The 13,324-nt window shown below is 49.1% G+C and overlaps 1 protein-coding gene across 19 annotated transcripts in view; it reads left to right on the top strand.

The window, feature by feature from the left end:
- The window catches only part of FGFR2 (fibroblast growth factor receptor 2), a 106,108-nt gene that overhangs the window by 18,847 nt on the left and 73,937 nt on the right, over positions 1-13,324 (top strand). For 12 of the 19 annotated variants that reach the window (XM_040254889.1, XM_040254893.1, XM_040254886.1 and 9 more), the window contains 2 exons: positions 8,896-9,162; positions 10,045-10,122. In XM_040254889.1, the coding sequence (XP_040110823.1) occupies positions 8,896-9,162; positions 10,045-10,122 (345 nt within the window). The remainder of the gene's footprint in view (positions 1-8,895; positions 9,163-10,044; positions 10,123-13,324) is intronic. The other 7 variants (XM_040254898.1, XM_040254896.1, XM_040254895.1 and 4 more) reach the window with 1 other exon arrangement.

Genomic DNA, 13,324 nt, shown 5'->3' with positions numbered 1-13,324 from the left:
GGCCTGTTCTAAGTCTGGTCTTTTTAACATCCCAGCCCATTCTCGCCTTTTCTGAAGAGTCACCAGGGAGGGGACAGAAGTGAGACCTAATGCTTGGGCTCAGGGAACAGCCCCGGGAGCCGGAGGAACATTGGATGAGGAAGGTGGCCCCCTGACTTTGTACAGAGAAGAGGGCTGCCTGGGGCCAAGGGCTGTCACCAGGACTCGGGGAGGAATGTGTTTTCTGGGGGTGCAGAGGGTTTGGTTTTCAGGACGGGAGATGATGTGTGTTCATTTTACAGGTGAAGCGTCGGCAAGGCCACCCTTGGCCTTAAAGAGGGGGCCGACAAGGCTTGGGCCAAGCCCCCTCGTTCCTTTATCCCTCTACCTCCTCATCAGTTCCCCTCCCGCTCCCCTCATCCCCCTTCCTGCTTGTGGTGACACAAGTACAAAGCCTTCCACTGAGAAAAAGAGGGAGATTTTCCAGTGGTCTCGGTCAGTCGGCAGGGCCAGCTTTTTGATGATGTGGTTTTCCCTAGAACAGCGTGCCCGAGGAAGCCCAGGTTTTGAGAAGGGCCAGCCTCCTCTGCTGTGTCTGGCAGGCGTGTCTCCAGAAGGCAGGAGGCCTGGGGCCTGGACGGCCAGGTGGCTGAGCACATAGGCTCCCGTCTGTCCAACCTGGCCCGGGGGAGCCCCTCCGACATGAGATAGTGCCCGTTTTGGCTTCCTGGGCACTAGATCATCTAATGGCTTATCTCTGTGGGAAATGGTTTTTGAAGAGAGGGCTCAAGATTGAAGTTCTTGCTCAACCAAAGCTGCCAGTATCTGGAGACCTTCTGCAGATGGTTCTGACACTCACCTCATGGTGGTCCAGTGGGGACCTCTGGAATGTTTTTTTACTCTAATGTTTGATGCACATATTGTGTCCAGGAGCAAAAATATCTTTTTGTGTCGCTCTTTCTCCCTATTGGAGAGCACTATAATGAATAGTGTAAAACATTGGATCAAGGGATGCTGACAAGTTAGGGAGTGGATATTTCTACATTTTGAGTCCAAATATTAGGCGATAACGGTGACTCTTAAATGGTGCTTTTTTAAGGCACTTGGACTATTTATGCATTTATTTTCTCATAGGCAGCAGCAAATATCCTTTCTTTTCAGACTCGGAGAGCTGTTTGCCCTGTTTCTCAAAGAGAGACCTAAATTATAGGAGGGGTGTGCCTAAATATATAATTTTTAATGGTTACCATATTGGAAGCATTAGCCATCATCCCGCCTGATCAGGGGGAATGCGAGCCAGGCTAGAGTTTCTGGAACAGTCAAGCTTCTGTGGCGGAGGCAGCTATTTATTAGTGGTCGTCCTGGCCCCCATGATACCCACAGGGAGAGTGTTAAGTCCTGACACATGAGTCTAGAAGACACCCCGACCACGGGCTGGAAAGAGGAGACTGCAGCCTGTTTACTTCTCCCATGTTCCAGGACTTTGAATTCCTTGAGGCCCCCATTTTTATGTTGGCAGTATTTCTTGAGGTAGAGAACTTTCATCTTTATATTGTGCAGAGTATTTGTGTCTCCCTTCCCACCCCGAAGGAACAAGTAGTACCCAGGCCTTATAAGGCCTCCGTTTGATGTCCAGATTTTGTCTTCTGCAAGCCCGTTCTTGTAAAGGCGAAGCTTTGAGGCTGTCTGAGCTGAAAACAGCCAGCTCTGCTTCTGCTCTCTGGCCGTCTGCAGGGCCCCTGTGCTGGGGAACACAAGGGTGGTCATTTCTGACTCCATGAGGGGGATCCTGGGACCTTTAGATCTTTCTGAAGCTAACTTTGGATGCCACCTAGATGGAAACTGTGCTTTAGAAAAGTGGGGGCTATGCTCTTCCAAAGTCCCTGTGCTCTAAGACACCATGGGTCGCTGAAAAGTGATGCCAGGTGTCTGTCTGGACCCTGTCCAGCTGGTGGAAAGCACTTCGGCAGTGCTGTGTATGTGAGGCAGTTCTGTATTCCGTGCCTGTGGACAGAACGCGGGGTATTGGCCAGTTCAAACTTCTTGCCAGGACTGGGGTGTGGCCGCTGCGACCATCGTGAAGACCAGAGGGTGAGTCTGGAACAGACACTTGCCTGCTGTGTGCCCGTGGACTGCCACGTTCGGGGGCACATGCAGCTCCATCCCGGGTATCTCTTCTGTCAAGACAGTGGCAGCCCCACCGCACAGATGTTTGCTCCTCTTGTGCAAGGTGGCAGAAGGAACCAAGGCTGGGTTACTATTCTCGGCCCAAACGTGGGTGTTGTAGTTCCCAAGGGAGCCCCTGCTGTCCACACCCCCTTCTAGGACGTCCCTTCCTCTCTCCCCCTTCCCTCCTTGTCTCACAGAGGGATCTGTTTCTTTCTGTTTCTTTCTCCCTTTCGTCCACTTTTTCTGGAGGAATGTGTTAAGGGTTTGGATGCCTCTGACTTTCTGAGATGGAGACACCTCTTGGGGGACCCCTCTGCCCACCCCACATCCCTGAAGCTGGAGTTTCCCTTCTTAGCTGTGAGCATCCTGACCTTTGAAAAGACACTGGTCCCAAGGAAACCCCAGAAAAGGGTGCATTTGTGAAGTGACGTGGTTTGCTGTCCTGTGGCCTATGCCACTCTTTTCTTCCTTAACAGTTTAAACCTGTCATCTGTTCCGCACGAAGCGATTGGACAGGGCAAGACGCGGGTTTCCCATCTGTTCCCTGTTTGCATTTGGGCGCCATTTCAAAAACCACACGGGAAAAGTTTATAGGCAAACATTATAAAAAGTGACAGTCTGAAGTGCTGCTATGGCTGGTTTGGCAGCCTCAAGTGTTACCTGAAATAGCTCCCCATTCCAAACGTGCTCGCTGCTTCAGTTGTCTCAAGACGGCCTCCTGATGACACCGGGGAAGAATTCAGCCGGGCGAAGAATTCAGCAGCGAAGTCCCAGAAACCACAGCCTGTTCTGCCTTTTGCAAGACTTCCCCGCCCCTCCCTGGACTCTGGTCGCCTCCAGCAAGGACTCCTGTCCCCGTGTGGATTTCCTGAGAGGTAGAGCTGGTGACGTCAGCATGACGTCAGACCTCTGCCCTGTTTGACGTCACACCTCTTCTCTTTGCAGTCAGCCGCCCCTCAGTTCTAAATTCCAGTAGCTCCCGTAGATCAGGGCTCTGGAGTTTCTTAGGGGCGGGAAGGAGAATGGAGCTCCAGCAGGAATCACACGCTGACCATAAGCTGAGGCCGCTGTTATTCACCCTGTTCACTTTTTGCCAAGCTGTACGGGTGCCCGTCTCTCTCATTTTTTCATATCAGATTACTCCATTTATTGGAAAGCAGCTGCCTGATAAGATGCCGCTGGCGCTTCTCAAGTGTTTGAAACTCATGGGGAGAAAGTTTAGATGATGCAGCCTAAGATACGCACAACTGAGTTGTCCCCGCTGGTCGTGCGCTCAGCAAGTAGGAACAAGCGCCTCTTCATCCTCCCAGAAAGTAAGCTTGGTGCCTTGTCTGTCGGGCGCTTTCAGCTGCGGTGACGATGAACGTCTGGCACTGGTGCGAGTGTGCCAGCCTTGTCGCTTCGTTGTGGATTGTCGTTTATATTCCGAAAGGTGTGAAGAGACATTTTCTGTCTGTGGAAGCTTCTGAAAGAGAACTTGCTGTGTAGCAAAGTGGCCTCTGGAACCTCCTCCCCTTGTGTTTTGGTGAGAACAGAGGAGGGACATGTTGGACTGTGTGCTCCCCTCCTCTGTGAAAAAGAGTAAAACGTATGCTCCATCACCAGAAAAAAACAAATGTAGGAACTGGTAATATTGCCATAAAAGGTATCGTTTAAATCTCCCAGGGAATGCTCTGCCCGTGTCAACCGTCCTATTGTCTAGAGCAGGCGGTGCGGCTTGGTGATGTGACATTCAAGGCGGTCGCATCCAAAGGTAGAGGGGTGGGTCAGGTCCCGCAGATGCAGCGTTGCTGCCCTGGGGGGTCTGGTCCATTGTCCCCTCTGAGCGAGAGGAGGGCGGTCCCGCTGGGGCGGTGTCCACGGAGCACTCAGGAGCACTTGGTGGGGAGTCACCTGGAGGTGGCAGCCCCAGAAGGGAAACCAAGCCCCGGGGGCCACGTGGGAGGGGCAGGGAGAGAACTGCCTCCACTGAGCCAGTCTGGGTCCCTGCTAATAAGTATCGGTGTTCTTGGTGTCTTGGCCTGGGATGGCTTTGACGCAGGCAAACTAGGCCGAGGGAGCTATTGGGTGGCCTGGGAGGGGCTAGGTGTGTCATTCCACCCCTTCCCACCGTAGACCCCACTCGCCCGCCCTCCCTGACTCTTTAACCCCTTCTTCCCTCTTCCCCTCTCTCTAGTCATCCACCCACCCTCCCTAAAATATGTCCTCCTAGATTACGCAGGAGTATCACAGGATTCTGCTGGGGTTCCCCAAAGATGCCCCAGACCCTCAGATGAGCCTATTGTGAAATAATCAGCTGGGGAGGGAGGAGCACACACTTTCTGAATTCCCCATGGGAGTAGTTAATGGTTTCAGAGCTTGAACGTGGATGGTCTTGTTTCATAAATGAACATCCTCACCCTATTGATGTATTTTGGGGAATTATTTTACTATCCTTGACGCTGATCATCTCATTGGAAAGCTGGGTGATAGTTTTCACCTGGTTTTCTTGGAAATTAAAAATCTCAAGTCACCTTATCAGTCCTTTTGAGCTGGGAGCCCATCATTGGTAACATCATTTTATATCTATGGGATATAGCTCACTTGGTAAAGAATCCACCTGCAATGCAGGAGACCCTGGTTCAATTCCTAGATTGGGAAGATCTGCTGGAGAAGGGAAAGGCTACCCACTCCACTATTCTGGCCTGGAGAATTCCATGGACTACAGTCCATGGGCTCGCAAAGAGTTGGACACGACTGAGTGACTTTCACTTTCATAAATCCAGGTAGTCTCTTGATTATCCTCTGAGAAGAGTGGTGCTTGTGATCTTGGTAGTGTCTTCAGCCTTGAAGAGTGATGGTGATGGTGACTGGCCCCATAAGTTATAGTTGGAAGATCAGGTTCATATTGGATGGCTTGCTGGATTCTCAAAATAGTATTCTGTTTGGGGGCATTCACGAGCTTAAGCAGGGGCAGAGTGCACTTGGTACTCAGGGTGTCATCTTTTTCTCAGGCAGGTTGTTGTTCAGCCTCTAAGTCATGTCCACTCTTTGCAACCCCGTGGGCTGTAGCGTACCAGACTCCTCTGTCTTCCACTAGCACCCCTTCCACTAGCATCTCCTGTGTGTCCAGCCTGAATAGGATGTGGTCCTCCTCCTGCAGCAGCAGGTAGTGATGTCTTTTTGGTGATATTGGTCCAGCATCTTAGATACCCTAGGTTTCAGCAAGACTTTGTGGTTTGCCTGTTTCAGATGAAAGAGAGGATTCTTAGTGAAAATGCTTTTCTTTGAGAAATCATAATTCTCCCTTTTGTCTAGGAGAGAGATTTTTCTGCATCATAACTGCAAGTGTCTTGCCTTTTTTTTTTTTTTTGTCTTCTTAAAAACAAAAACAAAAAACTGTCTTAGAGTCTTCCTGTGCCTCCATGAAGTAGTTAACGTGGCTTTCCCTTTTCCAAGGGCCAGGGGGACAGAACAGAGCAGAATGGGCCACATGGGTCCCGGACTTTCCCTTAAGGGAGGGAAGTGTTGCTGCTCTGTCCAGCTGTTTCCTTGCTCAATCATCTCTTGATGACCAGTTCTGGCTCAAAGGAAAGCAAATTCCACAACACTCTTGGTGACATGCTGATCAGGCAATGTTGGTCCTAATAAATAGCGATTATTTTATAACTCAGGCTGAGGCAGTGTCAATTCATTCTAACATTGTGGGTGCTGCTTATGTAATCAGTTGTGGGAGACCCAGGACTCAAACGACATCTGATCCTGGCTTTGACCAGCTGTAAAAGGGGGTGGGCCACATGCCCTTGAGAGGCTTGTCAATTGCAATGTTGTGTGGCCCTGACTTTAGGATGCAGGAAGTGAGAGAGAGTCTGAGATTTGGGGCCAAACTGACTTCTTTGTTCTCCTCCTCCTCCCCTCTACCCTGCATTTCTCTTCCCATACCTTTTCTGCTCAGGATCCAGAGTTCAGTGCATTTTATTAGTCATTGAATTTAGCAGCATTATGACTTAAACAGCCTTGGGAGGCCCCATCTGAGGACCTTCCAACTAAGTTAATAGCAGTATCTTGTAAGCATCATTTTGCCCTTCCCTTCTCTCTAAAGAAGCCTTCTCTGATGATCCTACACAACAGAAGCTGGCGAATTTTCTGTAAAGGGCAAGACTGTTAATATTTTAGGCTCTGCAGGTCACCAGGTCTACCAACTGTCATATCACAGCAGCCCCGGACATTATGTAAGCGATGAGCATGGCTGTGCACCTGTACGACTTTGTTTACAAAAACAGGCCATGGGCTGGGTTTGGCCCCAGAGGCTGTGTGGTTTGCGAACTCCTGTTCTGGAGTCCAGAGCCTGCCTCTCTGGATGTGCCCCTAACATGCTGTATTTCTTCCTCCTAACACTCGGGACCACTCTGCAGACTTTATAGTTTTGTAGATTTTATATTTGTTATCTGTCACCCCTCTGTAATTAATCACCCACAAGTGCAGGGAGTATTTTTGTTTCCGTTTGCTTCTTGAGCATCCAGGATAAAAGCGTGTGGCCCATAGTAGGTGTTCAGTAAAATAATTGTCGACTGCAAAAAAACAAGCATTTGAAATGTAACCTGCTTGTCAGTTGGGGCTTTCTGCCCTTGTTTTGGGGTGTATGTTTTTCCAGGTTAAATGTGACTTCTGTTTTCTTCCTTTTGCTGTGATTACCCCTTTATGTTCCCATCCCGTTCAGTGTCTGGGCCCTTGCTGGTATGGTTGCCTTGGGGGGTGCCCCTCTGGGGAGCCCTGGCCCTCCACAGTGGGTGGCGGTCGGGGGTGGGGGGCACGGATTTCTATAACCTGATGCGTGTGGCCCTCGCTTGTTCCTGGACCCTGGCACTGAAACATGAAGTAACTGTATTTCAGTCTCATGTGGGACCCTTGTCCAGACCACACTTAAGGACAAAACAATTGCCTTGTGATGCTGACCGGATTCGGAGCCATCCCAGAGCTGAGACGCTTTGTGCTTTCTGGGCCTGGGACTCCGGGTACCATTCATAGTGCTCTCTGTGAAGGCTGAAAGCCAGTTCATGGACTCTTGTGGGTTCCAGCCAGCGGCTCTGGCTGTTCTCCTTAAAGACGCGCGGTTCCTGCTCACTCTGTTAGCAGAGGCCAGGTCCTCCCGGGCCTGTTTTGCCCTGCGTGCTTGTGGACCGTGTGCACACTCAGTCGTGTCCGACTCTCTGTGGCCCCATGGACTGTGGCCCAGCAGCCTCTCTGTCCGTGGGATTCTCCAGGAAAGAGCACTGGAGTGAGTTGCCATGCCCTCCTCCAGGGCATCTTCCCAACCCGGGTGCACATCGCCCGTGTGTCCCCAGCACTGCAGGTGGATTCTTTACCTCTTGAGTCACTGGGACCGTTATCCGATTTGTAACAGTCACCTTCCATGTGCCTGCCTGGGGCAGGGGAGGGGCTCGCAAAGAACCAGAGACATCAGCCCCTCCCTCTAGCATCTTGGGCATCTCCTTGGGGGATGGGACAAGTCCATCTGGAATGTGGCCCATCCCCAGGAACTGGTGAAGAGGAGAGACCCACTTTGCTCTGGGCTGGGGTGGCTGGTGGCAGGCTCTCATCCAGGATAGCGTGCATGGTCTCGGGGAGGGGCGTGAAGGATGGACGGGGTTCAGTGGGGGAGGCGAGGGAGGAAGGAAAAGCTCTAGAGGAGACAAGGCAGAAGAAGGCTGAGGAGCCTGGACACTGGGCTGTATGGTGGGGGCTAGGGAGCAGGGAGGCGCCCAGCTCTCCAGAGAGAGCCCCAGGCCTTCAGGCCTCCGCACCTTCCTTTGGATCCATTTAAGTGCGATTTAAGATCCATTTAAGTGGGCTTCCCTGGTGGCTCAAATGGTAAAGAGTCTGCCCACAATGCGGGAGACCTGGGTTCGATTCCTGGGTTGGGAAGATCCCCTGGAGAAGGAAATGGCAGCCCACCCCAGTATTCTTGCCTGGAGAATCCCATGGACAGAGGAGCCTGGTGGGCTGTAGTCCATGGGGTCACAAAGAGTCGGACACGACCGAGAGACTACCACACACAAGTGTGATGGGGACCGCCTCTCAGCTCCCTGGGGCATGTTTTCTCTTTTGGGCTTTGACGTGAAGGCCTCCAGGCTTTTATCATTTTAAGGAAAACAGCACAGACGTCAGTCTCCCAGACCAGCAGTTTTCTGATCTGAGCCTGAGAAACGGAGGCATTTCTTTTTAAGAAGCTCAGATTTGTGATAACAGGGGAAGTCAGCACACACAAATAGGGAGAGGTGTGTGTTTGTGTGAGTGTGTGTACACAGCGCAGTCATGTGGAATGAAGCCATTTGTGAAAACACACATTTTTACAAATTAAAAATGCCACAATGCTAGACTTCTTCGGGTACTGGTGGTAAGCAGGCTTTGAATCAACAATCGACTTTAAACTTGGACAGTGTCCTTGCCAGTCGGGTTTTGGGTTTGTGTTGAATGCTGTAAGGTTTGTTGGAGACTCAGTGGGGCAGCTTTTGCTGGGTGCTTCCTCTGGTTGGTTTCAGACACTCCTCTGCTCCTTGGTGAGGGCAGCTTCCTGGGGTACAAGGAGAGGCAGACAGACACTCCTGGGGCCATTTGCGAAAAAAAAGAAAAAAAAAGAACCAAAAAAAAAAAACCGTGAACTGCCTCTCCTGGGAGTCAAGGGGCCTCCACTGACCTTTGTTGGACGTTCTCTCCTTTTCCTCTTTTCCCATCTGTCTCCATCTTCTCTCTCCTGCCTTTCTGCAGAGCCACCAACCAAATACCAAATCTCCCAACCAGAAGTTTACGTGGCTGCGCCCCGGGAGTCGCTAGAGTTGCGCTGCCTGTTGCGAGATGCCGCCATGATCAGTTGGACTAAGGATGGGGTACACTTGGGGCCCAACAATAGGACAGTGCTTATTGGGGAGTATTTGCAGATAAAAGGTGCCACGCCTAGAGACTCCGGCCTCTATGCTTGTACTGCTGCTAGGAACGTAGACAGTGAGACTGTCTACTTCATGGTCAATGTTACAGGTGAGTCAGCCTGCCAGTCCTCCGCTTTCTCTTCCCCGTAGTCGTTTTTCTGGGTAAAGTGTTATCAGACCAGTGAAATCCATGGTGGGGTCTGCTAATTGGATACTGGGCACAGAGCTTCACAGTTGGTGATTTATCGGTTTTTGAAGTTCTTCCACGGGACCTGATATATGAGAGAGGCTGGTCGTTAAAAATGACAGGGTTCTCATGTGCAACGTTACATTTTTAAGACCACACACTTTCCTATAAGTAAAAAAAAAAAAAACAACACCCATCTTTTTTTTTTTTTTAAACTCCTGTACCCCCGGCATCCTTGGCATTTAGAACATAGGATTGAAATTTGGATGCCAAAGATTTCTGCTTCCTTTTGGTAAAATTTGAGTTTCTCTCCTTGACTTTTCTTCCACGTGGCAACCAGGTCCCCTTTTGTGGCTGAGTTTAAAATTCTTTTTTCAGATTATTAGGAAACAGTCAGAAGACCCCAGGGTTAAGTTTTTTCTAGGGACTAATTCCTTTCTTGAAGGAGACCCCGAGTGCTGAAAGATTGCGATGGAAAGAATCTTCAGCTATTATACAATCAGTAAATTTGTTGGGGACTTGAATACCGCTTGAAGCTTAAAGTCCCGTTCCAGTCTATCCCACTTTATAGCATGTTTAAATAATGTGACAGGAGAACACGAGAAGAATCATAGTAGAGACCAACTGTCATCACGAAGAGGAAATTTAAGCCATTAAAACCATCTTAACTAAACACGATCTCAGACTCCTTTTTGCCTGGGTTCCTGGGTTGTTGAATTCCCTTTCCAGGAGGCCTGAGTTGTAGATGATTGCAACCTTTTGCTTTGCAAAAACACAACCATGGCTGTGTTCTTTTGAATACAGATGCCATCTCATCCGGAGATGATGAGGACGACGCAGATGGCTCGGAGGATTTTGTCAGTGAGAACAGTAACAGCAAGAGTAAGTAGTTGCCGTCTCCGAACGTCCCTGAGAGAGGAGAGCTCGGTGGGAAGTCCTGACTCGTAGCTGTCTCCCTGGCGACTCCTTGGGATGCTGTTGACTGCAGTCCCCACTTCTCCACTGTGTCTTCTCCTCCTGACTTTCAAATCTGAGAATAAAGCAGTGTTGCTGAACACCCTTCTGTACTGTTTGTCCTTTCTTATTGTGTCGGTAGCCACTTTCTTTTGAAAGCACTCACGACTTTTCTTTCCTTGGCTTGCTTTTCCCCTCTGGTTCCTCGCTATCTGGAGATGTAAAGCCAGCAGAATCATATGACATCCTGTCTTCTTCCTGTCGATGTTGCTTGGCCTGACCCAGTGGTTTTCCGTCTGGGGGGATTCTCCTCCTTCCCCCTCCCCTGGGGGACACAGGGCAATGTTTGGTTGTTTCACCGAAGGAATGGGGTGATGCTAGTGGCATCAAAGAGGCCAGGGATGCTGCTCATAAACATCTTTTCAATACACAGGACAGCCCCTTAACAAAGAATTTCTTCTCCAGAATGTCGATAGTGCAGAGGTTGCGAAATCTTGGCCTGCTAAGATATTATTGCTTGCTGAGCAGAAATAAGAGAAGCGTGCCTTATATTGCCAATAGAAAAGGGGGGACACCAAATGCTGTTTGCATGTTTAAGGACAGGTCAGAGCACTGCCTTAACTGACAGTAGGAGGCCTTTACTTGGTGAGTGAGAATGTGGGCCTCTCAGCTGGGCAGCCTCGGTTCAAATGTTGCTCCAACACTGCTGAACTGGGCAAGTAATTAAACTTCCATGCCTCAGTTTCTTCATCTGTAAAATGGGAATAATAACAATATCTTTGGGGGCTGTTATGAAGATTAGTGAGAGCATATTTGTACACTGCTCAGAAAAACATTTGTGAGTGTTTATTCAATAAAAGATTAAATACAGCAAGTTGTATTTTCCAGTAACATGGCTGGAATATATCCAAAGTTACCTTACGTTGGTCGTTGGCATTCTTGGATGTTATAGTCTTAGATGTTATAGTCTTCCTTTTCTCAAAAGGATATTAGTCAGTTTAATAAATTTAAATAAAACCTAAATAATGGGACACTTAGTTATTAAAATAGATCCAGGGCTTTTTCAAGGAAGAAGAGACAATCAATGTTGTTCAGCACCTGGGATAGTGTTTTTCTCCAGTGGGGAACTGGATTTGTCTCTGAGTCTCCTAGCAGCATAGGCAAAAAGGGATATATTTTGGCTTATATTAGTTTTCACTTTCTGACAAGAGAAAGCTTGCAGTCTGGACCACTAGCATCATCATTACTTACGAACTTACTAAAAGTGAAGATTCTCAGGGCCCACCCGGGACCTTCTGCTGAATTAGAAACTTTGAAAGTCACTCTGATGCACAGTAAGTGTGAGAACCACTGACTTAGGGATTCACACACACACAGGTCTGCCTCCAATAGGAGTTGACTGTTAGAAGGCTTGTTGGTAAAACAGAGGGTGACAGGGTGAGTGAAAGTGTCTTCCACTGTCATTTGTACCAGCCTTTTAACGAGGTGGTGGTTCTTATTATTGTGACTTAGTAATAAAACACTGGTAGATTAGAACATGTCACTCACTTCTTACTATTGGCTCTGGCACGAGAGGCTGTGAGCCTGACGGTGATGAGAAGGGTCTGCTCAGGGCAGGCTCTGCTCTGACTGCTGGTTCAGTCAGTGCCCCCAGCAACATCTTAAGGTGAAGAGAGGAGTTGTTTGTGTTTTATTGATTGCGAATCTGTGACTCAATGAACACGAAGCCGAGCTGCAATTTCAGCCATAGGCTTGTTGCCTGTCTGATCGCCATGCCCCTCTGCCAGTTCCCAGGGTGATGATGCAGGTGGGTGAAGGATGCTCGCAGAGTCGTGGGCAGCTCTAATGTGGTACCCACGTGTGGTAGCCATTGCTTTGTCTGGGGCATCAGACTCAGTGAGGTTCTGTTGGCATGCCGGAGAACTTTGTCCTAGTGATCAGCCCCCTGCCTGACAGCATGTTACCCAGAATATGCAGGAAGTAATAAAATGTAACAGAAGGTATAGGTGATGTAACAAGTAGGCTGAACAAACTACTTCTTTGTCTGGTCTCCCTCTCTGATGACTCTCTCTGCATCCCGAACACCAGTGCTGACTGCCCAGTGCCCAGGTAGTAGATTGTTCCATTTAATGAATGCCAGCCCACGTTGAGTGAATCGCCGTGCCTTCACCTTGCAACCAGGGTTCTTTGTAATTAGCTCTCGAATGACACCAGCTTTGCCCTGAAGTGGGTGCTCTGGGGTGATTAAGGACTGGTGTTAGCTGTACCAGGGAGATACTGCTGTCGGGAACTGCCTCTGTTTGGGGCCCGTGAAACATTAGACGCGATTTAAAGTGATAGCAGTTCTTAGCTGGCTGCGTGGCCTCTGCCATCTGTTACTGTGATTAGGCTGGTGTGATTCACAGGTGCGGCCTGGGGCGGCTGAGATTAAGCAGCTGTGGCCGGCGTGGACAGAGGAATGCCATGGCCAGGGTAATTGGCAAAGCGGGGAAGGGGATGTTGCCATTAAAACAATTTTTTGCCACCTCAAGTGTCAAATGCCTGACCTGATTAATAGGGAAAACTGTAGAAGCACCAAATTCTTCACATTTTCAGCCACCTGGAAACCACTCATGCGTCCAAATGGATTCCTTCGGTGTCTTCTGATTGTCTAGAAATGCCCTTGGGGTGTGTTTGAAAGTTCCCCTTTAGTGAAGTTAACAAAGGATGCTTCAGTGACCCTTTGCTGACAGTGATATTTCTGAGCTTCTCCAAGAAGAGTTTTTTGGGGCTTGTTCCACGTTAGTTGTCCATCATCTGACTTGAAAAATAGATGGCAGGTTATTCCGGTTGCTGATATTCTCATTTATCTAATTCTGGCAGTGCACTCTAAGAAGGCAAGCTTATCTGCCTGGTAGAGTTCTTTTTAGATTCTGTACAGAGTACAGAAAACATGGTAGCCAAATATAATGGTAAAAATAACAGTCAAAAATTAAGGCAGGTTTGTTGCATTTTGGCCACGAAACTGCCATCCTTTAAGCTCCAGGTCTGATTTGATTTTTATGGGAATATTCTGCAGTGTTCAGGTATATCTGGACTTCTACTTCATCCTAAAGTGGGCTCCTCTGTAGATTTCCTTGTTTATACTGGC

This window comes from Oryx dammah, unplaced genomic scaffold, assembly GCF_014754425.2.
Source record: "Oryx dammah isolate SB20612 unplaced genomic scaffold, SCBI_Odam_1.1 HiC_scaffold_14, whole genome shotgun sequence".
NCBI lineage: Eukaryota > Metazoa > Chordata > Mammalia > Artiodactyla > Bovidae > Oryx > Oryx dammah.
Note: the sequence above shows the minus strand (reverse complement) of the source record. Positions and strands in the feature narration are given on the sequence as shown.